Below are 16173 nucleotides of genomic sequence, written 5' to 3'. Positions count from 1 at the left end.
TAACGGCCTAATTTATCTTTGTGTTTATAAGAGTGGTCAAAAGAACGCTGCTCCCCTCGGCCCTAGTCACCCCGATCTCCTCGCTGTAAACACTTGGAGCTGCTGGTCGTCCACATTAACATCAATGATGTCAAAACATCCTGGAACATACTTCAGTCCTTTATAATAAAATAACATGCTTTAACAGCTCCAAAATATACCGTAAGTCTTAAAGTTATTTTAAATGTAAACCACCACCTGAGCCGCTCAGTCTTAGCGTCGCCCAAACGTTCTTACTGCTTTATCAACGTCACTTATGTTTACTAATCTGACATGTAAATACTCATGCACAAATATGAAATTTCACTTTTAGATTCTTAAAAGTGTGTAAATTAATTCTACTTCCACTTCTGTGCAGATCACCATTTACTCTGGTTAAATGACACGGAAGGGCTTGTTTACTAGTGGTGCCATTGGAGAACACTTCGGCACCCGGAATAACAAATATTGTTGCTGTGACGTCATGGTGAACTGTTGTATAAGGAAAGAGTTTGCATCAGAGCTACAGTTGAGTAGTATACGAATGGCATAGCAGTCATTACCAGATTGTCCTTACCAAAAAAAATGTCGTATAGGTCCAAGATGGGCACCACATTTCACACCAAAACCTAACCCAAAGTTCTCCTAGGGAGGAGGTGGGGCCAACTAGTTTTGTTTCTTATGTAGTTCTGTTTCCTGACGTTAACCATGTGTTTTAAGAGAACAGTCACATGTCATCGTTGTTACGTGTTACAGCCGTTTCACAACATGAAAGAGAACAGCCATTTATGTCAGTCTGGCGTTGACAATCGATCTAGTCTGTCATTCATATACAAGGACGTGTTGGTCATTACTGTGCTGCTCAGATGACGGGTTTTAGACAATTGTCTGTTAGAGCAGCTTGGACTGACGGAACCTTTGCAGCTGCACGACTCCATAAGAGGAGAAATTTAGCTGCAAGCCAGTTTCTACACTACACTTGTTGTTTTGTTCTCTCTCTCTCATTTCTCTGATATCTGCTTCTTTTCTCTTGTTTCGATCTGCCCTTTTTCTTTCCTACTGACTCCCCTCCTTCTTTTCTCATCACTCTCTGTCTCTCCACCTCTCGCTCTCTTTTGCGCCGCTCCATCCCCGCTCACTTCCATGATTCAGCCTCATTCCTTTTATTTAGTGTTAGTGTTCTTGCTTTTTTCCCCTCTATTGCATCCTCATGCTCACGCTCTTTCCTTTTTTTTTTATCAATTCCCCCTTCAACTTTCTGTCTCGCCTCTCTCTTTTCACTGCTTTATTGTCCCCTCTATTTCTCTCCCTCCTCCTTTCCTCCTCCTCCTCCTTACATCTGCACCATAAAGTAGACGGCTGGATGATTCATCTCTCCTTCTTCCCCCGGACTGTTGTGATCCTTATTTTACTGCACAGTTAAAACAGACTCCCTCTTCCTCCTCTATCGCCTGTCTGTCCTCTGCAGCTATTATGAATCAAAGCATCAACAGTTAATACAGATAACAGCCTAGACTAGAAACAATAACCGAGCCTTCATCTGCTCTGTAATTATTGTCCTGCAGATATTTTATGTTCGCTTTGAATACAGTCAGAATTTTACAGTGCTATTGATTTGATCTGGGAGAGTTGTTTGTGCGACCATTACGCTCCTAGGCACTGGTTTAATTTAGACTGGCTCCTCTTGTCGCAATGTACAGTCCGGTTATCCTCTTCTGGACATAAGTCATCATTATGAGACAGGCTGATCCAGGTTTTAATCATATGGTCTGCTGCAATATTGCTAGTGTGAGATTCAATGAATGAGTCAGTTTTGGTGGGCTGATATTTTTTCACTTCATATAAAAATTCACATGGTTCATGTTGCTGCAGAGTTCAGGTTCAACTATCAAAGACATTTAAAGACATTCACACCTTGTTGTGTTGTTCGCCCAATTGCCAAACAAGTACACTGATACTGAGGGACAGCCAAAATACACAGGGAACGTACGTGGGCGGGGCGCAGCTGGGTTTTTTAAAGTGCTCCACAGGTGGTGTGTGGCTGCTGCCAGCTTCACTGTGTGCATGTGGAGACTTAAAGTCCCACTCCAGACACGTGTTTAAGTATTTAAAAACTGTTGATGGATTTCCCTCATAAAAAGTAAAAAAACAAAAAACTCAGAGATGGAGCTTGGAAGCATATCTACTGTTTCTCCCTCATTGAGAAATTTTACATCTGGCCTCGCCACACCCTCCACTGCCCATGCTTGCATTCCTGCGTGTTCTTGTAGTAGCTTGAGACTCTTCTGTAACTACTTTCTAGCTTCTACCAGGGGTTGAAAGAAAAGTGGGCAAATGGCTCATCAAGATGACTTAACTCATCAGAGAGAATCAGCCATAGGCCTACATGTTTGAGCCGGCTTCAGAAAGGAGGCGTCTGGTCAGATTGTTCCTGTTTTTTACTAAGTTCTATGTACCTAATGGAGGGCTGCGTAGCCAAATGCAGAGAGAGAAAAATAGACTAGCTTGCAAAAATAGAGGTGAGCCACACGGCTTCCTTGGCCTATGTGGCACCATCCGTTGGATATAACATGCATTTCCGCCGTGACTGCAAAATTCCAGATGATGTTAAAAAATTACATGATTTACAGGTTCTGTCTTTATGCAATAAATTGTTCACAGAAACTGTGTCATGAAAGGTACTGGGAGTAACACGGATAAACGGGACCCAAATGCAGACACAGGAACAGAATTTGATTTAAACAAGTATTTAATGAACAAAGGATTAACAAGAGTGTCCAGTTAGCAGGGGGAAACGGTGTAGGGTCTAGGGAAAGGGTTTGCTCTCCGGAGCGAGTCAAGGGAGGGGTACAAAACAAAAGACGACGAGATGATGACAGTAAAGACACAAACAGGTTGCAGATGAACAGACGGGGATGTAGATGAGGGATCAGGATCTCCGGAGACTAAAATAAATGTGATGATGATGTGTGATTGAGGCTGGGGTCATGGAGGTCAGTTGAGGTCAAGGTTAGACAAGTAAAACACTTGGTGAGGCTTAGGAAAATATTATGAAAAGTAAGAACATCAATTGGATGACTGTAAAAATAATGTGGTGAAAGTCTGAGGTGTGTGGGGGACACAATAAAGAAAATGTGAATACTACACATTTGTATAGTATATTTCTATTAGCCTAGCAAAGAACAGATTATAATAAAATTGGTCAGTGGGAATATCTGCCTAAATTTTTGGATTATTTATTCAGTACCCTATTGAAAATGATTATTTTTCATTGACACATAACTAAGTATTTACATATATACCACAAACCACAGAAAAAACTAGTCCAGCACTCTGGACACTCTGCTGAGTGATAATAACCAACTGCATCATGCAAAGTAAGAACACTACGCTTTAGGCAATTACTGTAAAAGTCGTTAAGTATGGACCAAAGTATAGTGAGCCAGCGATTATTGGAAAACAAGCACTGAGGGGGCAAGACCCCTGAAGTTATTTTATTATAAGGCAAGGTAAACTACTTGTCATCAACAAAACCATTTAAACCTACCATCACCACAGAGAAACATCTGTCTGGACATAAGGGGTCAAAGGTTAGTTAATGAATCAACTTCATATAAGTATAACTCAGTTTAGATGATGATAACTGAAACTATTATTTAAACTATATACTGAAAATATGAAATATTTTACGTGAATACGGTGTGAGTGTTTGTCTAGTAATTCTAAGGTTCTTGGTTTGATCCTTCTCCTCCACAGAGAGTTTTAAAGTGTCCTTGAGCAAGACACTGAATCCCCGACCACTCCTGATTAGTAGATTGGCACCATGCATGGCAGCCTCTACTGTCAGTGTATGAATGTGTGAGTGAGTGGGTGAATGTCAGAATGTGTTTTAGAGCATTTTGAGTGGCCCGTAGACTTGAAAAGCCTGTATAAATGCAGTTAATTTATCACTTTAAACAAATCTGTCAGGCCTGCCCTTTATTTAATTGACATTTTATAGACAGCTTAACCCTGTTCAGATGCCAGCATGGCTACATACATATGTTAGTATACTCCACAGGACTACGAGAGGTATGGGGGAGAGTTGTCAGGGATAATGTTCCAAAGTTTCTCACACAATGAAGAAAGTGCTAACAGACTCATAGTCTCAAAGAAACATTTCTTTCAGAGACAATACAATGGCACCACATGTTTAATGCATAGCCTTCTCTATTATACAACAGACTGTTGGACATTGACAAATTGAAAACCTAAAATGCAGTTTGAATGCAACTTAAACCCACTGCATATACCAAACTGTGGAAGAGACTGAGTCAGAATGGACCAAGATCAAACCAGAGCAGTGTGAGAAACTAGTGATGTCCTGTGGGTGCAGATGTGCTGAAGTCATTCAAAGCTGTGGCCTCTACACTTCCTGTTCATTTTTTTTAATCCTAAAGCCCGAAGAAAACATTGTTGAAATATTCTCTTTTGACACAGTGGTTACTGTTCTCTAATTTTGCTCACTGTTTTTTTTCACAAAATAAAGTTTTTTGTCGAAGTGCCTTGGTTATTTAAAAAAAACATGTTAGTACAGCAGTGGTATAGCCACGGTGGATATTCTATACAATTCTGACTGATCTGATTTCAGAATAAATCAAGTATTAATACTTTGTTCTCTCATTTTGATCTCCAGTGTACAGTATATGTCTATATGGGGGATTGCAAAGTTTGGTCACTGTTATAAATCTGCTGTTAACAAAAGCCAGGTGACTCTTATGTTTTAGTGACCAGCTAGTAAGATACAACATATAAATAAGACAAATTAAGACAGCTTTGGCTTACCTTAAAACATCCCAGATATACATGTGTCCTGAAGATTAAATCGAACCTTCGAAAGCAAATACTTTAGCTTTCAAACGGCTGCAACACAGGCCCAAAAAGTACCATCTGTGCGATAAGCACTAAACTGTAGCTGTGCTGTTTATCTGTAGTTACACTTCCTGCAGACGGACGCGTTGGGGTGCTTGCTAGGCACAGGCGTCTTTGTTAGTCTTGATGTCTTCATCAGAGAGAGGATATTTGGGAGCTGCATCAGGGTCTCAGGCTTTGCCGGGCTGCCAAGGGTGGATGAAATATGCATTGGCCAGAGATTGAGTTGAGTGACCTCGCCTAAGAAGTGTGTGTGCGTGTGTGAGTGTGTGTTGTCTGTGCAGGGGTTGACAAGAAAAAGTCTCCATGGGACCATTTAATAGCACTTCAGCTCAGAGTGTGTGACAGCTCCATCTATTCCCCCTTTCACTGTTGTTATTGCATAGTCATGCAAGGTGCGCGTGGGTGTACGTAATACGCGTGTGTGAGTGTTGCCTGGGTATTCCTCTGACAAACAGCTATGGGAGAACAGATTACCCATAGGTTTGAATGGGAACTTCTGTGCGTGTCTCCCTTCCAAAACGCTTGTGTTGAAAACAGCGTCAATGCTTAATATTTTTCTCTCCCTTTCAGTTATATTCCCTTGCTGCAATTGATTTTTTAATTTATTAAGTTTATTTAAGGATGCTATCAGGGTGCACATCATTATTTTGTATGCATCATTAGTTACATTAAAGTGCATTACTGGATTTTTCCATTACTGTTACTAAACTGTTTCTGCCAGCCAATTTTAAATACATATAATATCTTTCTTTCTCAACTCGTTTTTTAAGAGTGAAAGGAACTTTTCATATTCACTAAAGCCTCTTTCCACTTGAGGCAACAGTTATCAGTGCCCATCTGACAAAGATGTTTTCAAGGATCCATCAGCTGTTGGAAAAATCCAAGAACAGTTCTGCCAAAATAAATGTTACTTTTATCCTTCATATGCTGTTATTTGTGCTCAACTCATTGAGTTACTGTAGACATTTGGAACCATAAATGTGTGTCTAAATGATCATCTGTTGATAAAAGCATTAAATATCATGGTATTCCAGTTTGATCTTTTGACTTCATACACACTACATTTGTTTGCTACAGTGTATGAAAATTATCTGTAGTTAAATGTGACCAATCAGCCATGGCTGCTGATCATGTGGTGGCTCGCCTGACAAAAATCATGGTTAAGTGAGATTTGTTCTTCCTAGTGATGAGCCAGCTACAGGAAAATCCAAAGTGAAAGCCTAACAAATAATTTAGAATTTGAGCCATTATTCTGCTTTGATCCCCAACGCTTGCTGAATGTTAATTATTGTATCAGCGTAGCGCTGCTTTTCTGTGCACCTTTGATTCACTGATGTTTTTCATCACTAAAACATCACAGAGGGCTGACTGAAAACAGGATAACACAACATTCAGTTTAGTGCAAGTGTGAGCTCTCAATGCTGAAAAGGAAATGTATGCAGCACCTGCAGACACTATAAAAGACACATGGAGATTAGCAATTTAATTATTATAAATATCAATAAATAATTAAGTTCATTCATTTTCTGCATTTTGAAAATTGAATTAAATGGATTTTTTTAAATGGATTAGATTTCTTATCTAAACCTTTTATTTAAATTAACACAGATGTTAACCTATATACTGTAATATACATCTGGATTGGGTTGTATTGTTTTTAAAGAAATCCTTCCTTAATTCCTTGTAACTATTAGCCTATCTTCTAAAATGATTGCCTCATGAGCTGTAACAGAATTGCCAAAAATGACAGTACTAGGAAATCTAATTATTTATTAATCGTAACTTCCAATTCTTCTTCATCTGCTTACATGGAAAAAATGTTGTATCAGAGTTACTAGAAGACTATTCAGTATGATGTAGTCAATAATGCTAATCACTAGCAGACTTTATTAGGCATTTTTTGTATGCTGTGTTTTTTTAAATATAAAATGCATTTAAATATCTTACCAGTTTACATTATTATAAAACAGCATTATCAGTGTTGGATCTAATATTCCATACCAGCCCCTTTACTCTAAATTGTATAATATATTAGCTAGCTAACAGGAGTTTTGTCAGATGGTTGAGTTAGCTGTGCAACACCTGGTAGTTAGGCTACTGGGTGTAAATGTTAAGTAACAGCTAATCTCTTGAGCTTGAATGTATCCTGTGTAGACACAGACGGAGCACTGAAGCTGCTGCTGCTGTTCTGCTAACGTGCTGCTCACGCTATGCTTGACTAGCTGCTAACTCCAATAGTCTGATATTATGTTGTGAAAAGTTGAAATCTCAAAAGTAAGCTAGTTAAGTTTAAAAGGCCTGTACTCAACATTCAGAGCATTAATATAGCAGCAAACAACTACAGTATTTGCCATGGACATATATAGTGGAGTAATGGCGTCCTGAGCAGAAAACGAAGTCAATCTCCCTCTGGTAAAAAGAATTTCTCTGTTTGTTTTGACGGTTCAGCAGCATCAGCTTTCACCTTTGTTCTTTTTTATTTTGGACCAGTAGCCTGAGGAGACACCTGCTGAATGTGTTAGTATTGATTGTGTTTTCTGGCTTAGTTTGTGGTTAGATTGGCCCACACACACACCTGGTTGTGAGTGCTTGTTTGGATATGTGACACAATTATACAGGATATTACTGCACCCCAACAGGCATAAATTTCCCACTGAATGCCTAGTAAAAAACTGATCATGTCTCTACTGGGAAAGGCAATAGTTTCAGATATTGAGACTTAATTCTATTTCTTTGTAACAAGGTAATATAGTTTGGATTTTGGGTTTTAATTTTTCCCTGTGTGCTTTTTCAGATCTTCTTTAGCTAGGTTAAAGTGCCCACTGTAAAGCTGTATTATTAATATTGTTAGGTTCCCATCTCTCATCTCATCTTAAACCGCTTATCCAGGGTCAGGTCGCAGGCGCAGAAGCTTCAGCAGGCGACCCCAAACTTTCCTTTCCATTGGTGTCTACCACATTGTTCGAGACCTTGAGGCCACAGATCATATGATACGATCACAAAATCGATCATCGACCTTCAGCCTAGGGTGCTCTGGCACCACGTACGTTTGATAACAAATAGCCAATTGGGTTTAGATCAGGAAGGGCATTCCTCCCAATCACGCCTCTCCAGGTGTCTCCATCATTGCCCATGTGGGCGTTTAAGTCTTCCAACAGAACTACTGAGTCCCCTACTGGAGCCCCATGCAGGACTCCATTCAGGGTCTCCAAGAAGGCCGAATAATCGGAGCTGCTGTTTGGAGCATATGCAAAAACAACAGTCAGAGTTTCACCCTCCATCTTTAGGTGTAAGGAGGGGACCCTCTCGTCCACTGGGGTGAACTCCACTGCAGTGGCGCTCAGCCTTGGGTTTGTGAGTTTCAAAGTCTGTGCAACTCCAATGAAAAATAGGGTCCAACCCCTATCCAGGAGTACGGTCCCAGAACCGAGACTGTACGTAGAGGTGAACCCCACCAGATCTAACTGGTAGTGTTCCACCTCCAGCAAGATCTCCAGCTCCTTCCCCCAAAGAGACATGACATTCCACATCCCCAATGCCAGCCTCTGCGGCCTGGGTCTGGTCCATCAAGGCCCCTGACCTTCACTGCCACCCATATGACAGTGTACCTGCCCCCAGCGGTTCTTCTTGTGAGAAGTGGGCCAACAGGATAGAGAAGGGGGAGGTACCATGTAGCTTCTTCGGGCTGTGACCGGCTGGTGGTAAACCTGGCCACCAGACACTCACCGATGAGTGGGGGCCCCGGGCTTCCTCCAGGCAGGGTCTCTCTTTCTCTTCCTTGTTTTTCCATGGAGTCTTGGTTAACCATTCTCAGTCTTGCCCCTCGCCTGAGATCACTCTGCCATGGGAGCACCATGCTCCAGACAACACAGCCCTCATGTTCACAGGGACACACAAACCTCTCCACCACGATGAGGTGATTGTTCCCAGATAGGAAAAGTATTGTAAGGTTATCACATTCCATACATTTGTCCCCATCTCGTGATGTTACTTTGGACGTTGTTTCAGCATCATTGAGCACCTTAAACTTCCATTAGTTGGTTGAACATACCATTGTGTAGACTGAAACAGTGCATGTTAAACAGTGTTATTAGGCCATAAACAATCGAATAACTGAGTTTCTTGGGTTTAATACATACTGAATGTTAAAATGTAACATTCAAATGTGTTAATCTGTCAGAACAGTGTTTATTCAAGCCTGAGAAATACTAATTTGTGGTTAGACATAATACCAGTCTTTATGAAACATTTTCCAATTTTAACTTGTTTAACTTGCTCATGCTCTCAAATTAGTTTTTCTGCTCCATGTTACCTGCTGGATTTTGTAGAAACCCACTGATCTCACTGGCATTTATTCACAGACCTTTCTAGAGCCCATAACCTGCTTCAACCCTCCACTGCCCCACAAAGACTGGGATTTACAGGGTTAATAATTTTATTGAACAGGGTCAATAACACATTATCTGATGTATTAAAATGACCATCTCAACATCTGTGGTCATTTTTGGTGTTCCTGATTGCTCCTGATGTTGTAGACTTAGAGTTGTTAATGTGAAAAATAAATCCCCCCCTTCCATTATACATCTGGATCAAGATTCAGAAATTCCTCTCGGCAGCATTCAGTAAGAGCTCAGATCCAGAAAAAACTGGACGCACAGTCTCCTCTGTCATTTATTATAAGGCGTCCCATCCCTGGTGATCTTAAAAGTGCTGTGTGCAGTCTAGTGACGTAACCTGCATTCCGAAGTGATGACTGTCAAGAAAAATATGAGAGAAATGTGCCAATTTGGCAAAAACCAAATCTGCACGGTGTAGGGTGCAGGATTATTGGCACAGTTTGCTCATATACACACACACACACACACTTGTGAGCTCTGGCAATGCACACATATACACTCTCACATATGCACCGCTATAATTAATTTATGATCCAGTACTAGGATTTATTTTTGTCCTTATCTGACCTTATGCGCTCCTTGGAAATGAAAAGTCCTCAAGGATTTGTGGCTGAGTCTAAGGCAAACGTGTGCACACACACACACACACACACACACGCACGCACGCACACACACACACACACACACACACACACACACACACACACACACACACACACACACCTCCCTAACTGCACAGCCGGAGTCCTGCTGGACCATGTATCATAACCCTTCATTTCTCCTCAAAAGCCTGAACTCTCTCACCTTCCTTCTGCACCTCCTTTTCACTCATTTCTTCCATTGCTCTCTCTCTGCTCATCCCTATGGAGCATCTGAAAATAGAAGCCAGGGGAAAAGTAGGTCATGTGCCATGTGGAGTGGGGGTTTGTGTATAGTGAATTTGTCTGTGTGTGTAGCATATTGTGAAATCACTGTACCTCCGTATCTCAGATTCTGAAGCGTCTTTTTTATCAAGTGTTATATACCTGTTCTCAGACAAACAGCTGATTGTGTTTGCAGACAGACATTTTTAGAGTGCTCGAATCATTAAGCACCACATACGTAACACACAACAGGTTTGGTCAGACTTCCGCTAATCTCAGATGAAATCTGGTGTGATCTGGTCTAATAGGTCTGATATGTTGCATTATGGAAACTGTAAGGTTTAGGGAATTCTGGAGCTTATTTGTCCATTACTAAAGCCGCTGCTGCAAAGATTTTCACAATTTTCTGTCTCTTGCGTGTTCCATAATTTTATAGAAGTGCGATATAAATTGCTAGAATGCCCCTTTAAGTTTAAGTACATGTCTTTCTATAGCCCATAATTGTGAACAAGCATCAAAAGACAACAACAAATGAATTGACCCACAGAACAGAATCTCCCAAAAGGGAAAGAGCTCAACAAGGAAAAACTGTTCTCAAAGACAACCCTAAGGATCCCCCAAGGCAATGCTGCTTGTTATATATGTAAATCTCATTATGTCACTATGATTGTAGCACATAACTGTTACTTCAGGATAGATGCTTTAATCTTAGTTACCTCCCCAAAAATCTTTAATCAGTGAAAAACAAAAGGTTGTGATATAAGACACTTATGTGTATGAGGGCATCAGTGGATCCAGGTTTAAAAGCTCTTTTGTACCATAACTTTGCAAGTAAGTACTGTAAATGTACAGTAAGCTTAGTATACTTATGTAATCGGGGCATAAAGGCCACATCTCAATATAAAAACCTTCCAATCTGAGTGATCCTGGACCTCTTCTGAGAGTCAAGGACTGCTGTTTTGATCACAAGTCTCCTTTCTTACTGTCCAGTCATGTCTGTTTTCAACTGTGTGCAAACTCAGCTCATGTGGCCCACTGGTTCATCTAATTATCTGTTATGTGTTGAACTGATATAGTTAGGCCTAATGGGTCCCAACCAAACAGCACAGGAGGGGCTACTGAGGCTCCAACATAAGAAACAACCAAGGTAGTGTGTGAAAATGTGAGAGAGGAGGAAAGTGGACGGACAAAATATGTTGTTTATCTAGAACGATATGTTTTCGTATCAAACAGCCACTATCGTTAGGATCATTTCTCTAGGCTTCCCAAAACTGTTATAAATCACTGATGAGAAATATGATGTGACTGATGTGACAACACTATGGTAAAATTAAGGCACAAAAACAACTTGGTACGGTTTAGGTACTTTGGGTTATAATGAGTACTACATTAAAGTTAGATGAGCTTCGTTATCGTGGTCAGTAATAACCGCAATTAACTGCAAAGCAGGAATTCGAGTATTTTCATTTCTATTGCGTTGTCGATCAACCAGCGGCTGAACTTAGTTATGTCAATGTTTACGTCATTTGGTAAAAGCTTTGATTCTTGCGCAATATGTTAATTTTGCACTGAAGTTCTTAATAAAATTAGAAAATAAATACAAAAATAGACTTTAAAATGTGGTTATTTCATATAGACTTACCTGAAAACATGCTATATTGTGATATATATTGTTATAGACAATTTAGGCCCTACTACCCAGCACTATTATAATGCATTGTACAACCTAACAAAGTATGTGTTAAATAGGTCCACACACACACACACACACACACACACACACACACACACACACACACACACACACACACACACACACACACACACACACACACACACACACACACACACACAAACTCCGCTGTGAAGGGCAATGATTTCCATTCAAAAGTAGTTCCCTGTTACAGTGGCTTGTTTTATTTTACTACTGTATGCTGCATAGCATGCGTTTATCTCAAATCATCGGGCCGACCTTTAGATCTTATTTCTCTTACATAAAGTGCAGCAGCTAGAATCCTTACTGGGTTAATAGTTTTTTCAAAATAATGGAAAAAATGATTTAATGCTTCAATCCATATTTGATTAGTTTTCTTTAGAATTTTGGTTCACAATAGATTTTTTTTATCTCTTAGGGCCAGGACCTGGTAGGGTCGAGCTGTTTCACAATGGGGAAATGTAAAACAGCACTGAAGTCAAAGCTTTTGCATTTGAACATTAGACATGAACATGACTTTGAGGGGACTGTTTTATCCAGGCTGCGCTGTGCTTTATATCAGCGCATCCTTACCTAGTTTGTCATGGTTTGTCATTAGACGGTATCCTGAAAAAAAAACAGCAACACTTACAATAAGTGGTCTGCTGATGGGTAATTCATCATCAGAGCTCCTTGACTTTACACCATCACATTCGAACATAAATGTGTTGCTTCATTTAAATCTCCATCCAGCCATCTTCAATTGCTTGTCCCTATCGGGGTGCTGGAGCCGAACCCATCTGACATCGGGCGTGAGGCAGGGTACACCCTGGACAGGACGCCAGTCTATCACAGGACACATAGAGACAAACAGAGACAGACAACCATTCACACCAATGGGCAATTTTAGAGTCATCAATTAACATAACACCTGCATGTCTTTGGGCTGTGGGAGGAAGTCGGAGACCCCGGAGAAAACCCACGCAGACACGGGGAGAACATGCAAACTCAACCAGTAACCCTCTTGCTGTGAGGCGAGAGTGCTAACCACCACCCCACCGTGCCACCCTTCATTTAAACCTGAAACACAATTTTCACCTTTCATTTATGAAAAGACATCTAAAAAATGCCCTTTACCCGCCTCTTTGGAATATGCATTGTAATGATGGTATAGGCTGCCAACTGGGTTAAACCTGTTATATATCATAATGAAGCTCATTCCTTTTCAGAGGAAAATCATATTCGATTTTTTTTACTCATCTGTTCTTTGCTTTTCTTCCTAGGATTCAAGTGTCCTGTCTGCTCTAAGTCTGTGGCATCCAATGAAATGGAAGTTCACTTCATCATGTGTCTAAGCAAGCCTCGCCTCTCCTACAATGGTAAGGAACACTTTTGTCTCTTTCTGCAGTTAACCTTTCTTTGTGCGACGAGAGGCTACATCTTGAAAAGTCTAAGTCACTGGTTTGCCAGTCAACTGGTAATGGCCCTGTTTTTTCTTGGGTAGTTTGCTTTTTTCCAATGTGTTAGTTCCCCTGAGGTGCTGCTGCGCTGATAAATATTCATGACAAGGTGGGTGGGTCTACAGACTGATGCATGTTATTGAGCTAGTCCTTCCAAAACATCATGAATATGAATAAGGGGAAATGAGGAAAATCATAAAAATTCATAGAATGAGTTTATACAGCTAGACATATTCATGCACTCTTGAAAATACAAACACAACTCAAGCCAAGAGCCCAAATGGTAACAACCTCTTTAGTTTCACAAGAAGTTCCTGGTCCCATCTGTGGCCATCATGTCTGTGTTTTGTTTAAACTACAGGTCTAACTGTGCGAACACCAACAGTACAGTATAAAATACAACCACTCGAGTAGAGACAAAGGAAGCATTAACTAGCATGTTCTTTGGGTGCTGTTAAATAAACAAATAAATCATACATATATAATGGCTGCAACACACCGGCTCCTTACTGTTCAATGGCCATTACATAACAATCATGACAACAGGAAGTAGATTCAAAACAGTCTTCTCATCGTCCATTCAGGATAATCCATCATATAAATTTATATTAGATTTCATATATTAATATTATCTCTCTCTATATATATATACACAGTATACTGTATATACTGTTTATGTATGTATAATATTTATTGGCGCCAAATACAGCTGTGAAAGCAACATTAAAACCATTTTCTTTTGAACAACTATATGTTTTGCTGCTTAATTGAAAGCCAAAATTCACGTCATTGATCAATTGCCATAAGTGCTAAAGTACTAAAGTAAGCATTAAGTTTTCAATTGTATTGTTATAAAATTTGAGTAGGTTGTCCTTTTAACCATTTAAACCAATAATTTATAAATTAGCATTTAACAACTACAACTCCCATGAGTAGCTTGGTGTGCTATCGAAACCTTGAACACTGCCAAAAAACTGTAATTTATTTATCTAAACCTGAAACAATGGTTTGCCAATGATAGCACTATATTGATGAGTAATGTCCGTGTTTTTAATGCTTATTAATTACATTTTCCAATGGAGCACTCGACAGAAAAATAGTGTCCGTGTTTAATATTTGTCTTGTCTTTAGAGGTTGCGGGGCTGAAGCTAGTGGAGGAGAGATATAGCTTGGAAAGAAGATGATAGTGAAAGTGATGTAATAGTCCTGTGAGATACAAAAAAGGTTAGCTACATATTACCAATTTGTAGGCACTGATGACTGGATTGATAGGACTGGTAGTGACAGACATCACAGCTAAATGCCAACTAAAGAAAACGTAACTTCTAGTTGAGCAGTTAGTTTGGTTCAGAAAAAGCACAGCAGCAAGGGCAAACATAGAGACAATCAACACAAAGAACCAACTGCTGTACGAACCAACAGCAGATCGGAATGCATTGCTGCACTTCACAAAGAAAATCGTTGCATATTGAATAAGAATTAATGACGCTCTGATCCTTTTATTCGATAGCATTTCACAAATGAATCAGATGGGACAAAAGACAAATTGAACATGCTGATCCTTCTGCTTTTAGCACATATTCCATGTGTTGCCAAGTCTGAGTTCAGATGCTCGCCATATATTTTTAGAACATTAACAAGCATATGTGTTTAGCGTGTTGTCAAAAAGAGTTTACAATAAATAATGGGAGCTGTCACGATTTTAATTTTAAATCGAAATAAGCTTTCAATTTCAATTTGACCATTTGACCATTTTAAAGGGTCATTACTAGGATTGAAAGACAGGGGGGTCTTAGCTCCCAGGGTATGCAGAGCTTGTGCTTGCAAAATCTTTGCACTCCCATCTTTTGGTACTGTATTAGAACTACACTTATGTCAACAACTAATGAAGAAGTCAAGATGGTCACAAGTAAAAAGCGATGTTTGTTCTGTTGAAAAAAATATATTACAGCCAATGAATGCAGAAAGTTAAGTTGGTCAGAATATATCATATATAATAAACATCAGGAAATAGTTTAGTTCCGGTTATGCCTCTGTGCCTAGGCCTGCCAACAAATGCCTACTGTCAGAAGAAAAAGAAAAAACACCCCTTGTTTCCTTAGACCTGTGGACCACTCATGACCTCCATCACGCCGGATCCCTCAGAATCAGCTGCCCTGCCAATCTCCTGCTTCTCTCTCTCTCCTAAAATATCTTTGTTATCCATCTGGTCATTGAATTGAAGGATACATTGGTACAATAGCAGTAACAGGGACACTATGACATTTAGTTGCCACTGACAACAACATTCTATGGGGACTGATACTGTCTTTAAATACTGTGGACCTTTTTAAAGATGTAAACATAAACACTCCAAAACAGTCCTTGTTTATTTCCTGTTGCAGTGTATGTGAATGACATCAGCTGGCAGGAAGTTAATAAGAACCAAGGCTGTTCCCTATCAATGGAATTCCATTGATAAGGTCTATAGAGATAGGCTATATTATTGGCAAAGAATAAAGAGCTGTGGATAGCTTAGGAACATTTTAGGGTAGCTTCAGCCCCCCTAAAATAGGCCTAACGACATCCATGAGCCTCAGTGTGGTTCATTCCAAAGAAATGTGTCAATATGTTATATCATACTTGATACCATGTAGCCTATCGTTTTAAAGAAGTCAGGGCATAAAACCAACAACCTTTTCTTATTTATGAATCAAAACTCGACAGGCTAACAATAGCATAGCCGTCATTGAGGGGAAAAAAATTTAAATTGAAAATTGGATCGAATAGTCACCTTAAAGTCAAAAGTCTTATGGAATCGTTGATTTGGTATTGTGACAACACTAATC

At 39.8% G+C, this 16173-nt stretch overlaps 1 protein-coding gene across 1 annotated transcript in view; it reads left to right on the top strand.

The window, feature by feature from the left end:
* znrf1 (zinc and ring finger 1) overlaps positions 1–16173 on the top strand; it is a 56018-nt gene that overhangs the window by 22212 nt on the left and 17633 nt on the right. Inside the window, exon 2 of the mRNA XM_083916247.1 lies at positions 13169–13264. Within this exon, the coding sequence (XP_083772373.1) occupies positions 13169–13264 (96 nt within the window). The remainder of the gene's footprint in view (positions 1–13168; positions 13265–16173) is intronic.

Source organism: Echiichthys vipera (genome assembly GCF_963691815.1).
Source record: "Echiichthys vipera genome assembly, chromosome: 7".
In the NCBI taxonomy this organism is placed as follows: domain Eukaryota; kingdom Metazoa; phylum Chordata; class Actinopteri; order Perciformes; family Trachinidae; genus Echiichthys; species Echiichthys vipera.
Note: the sequence above shows the minus strand (reverse complement) of the source record. Positions and strands in the feature narration are given on the sequence as shown.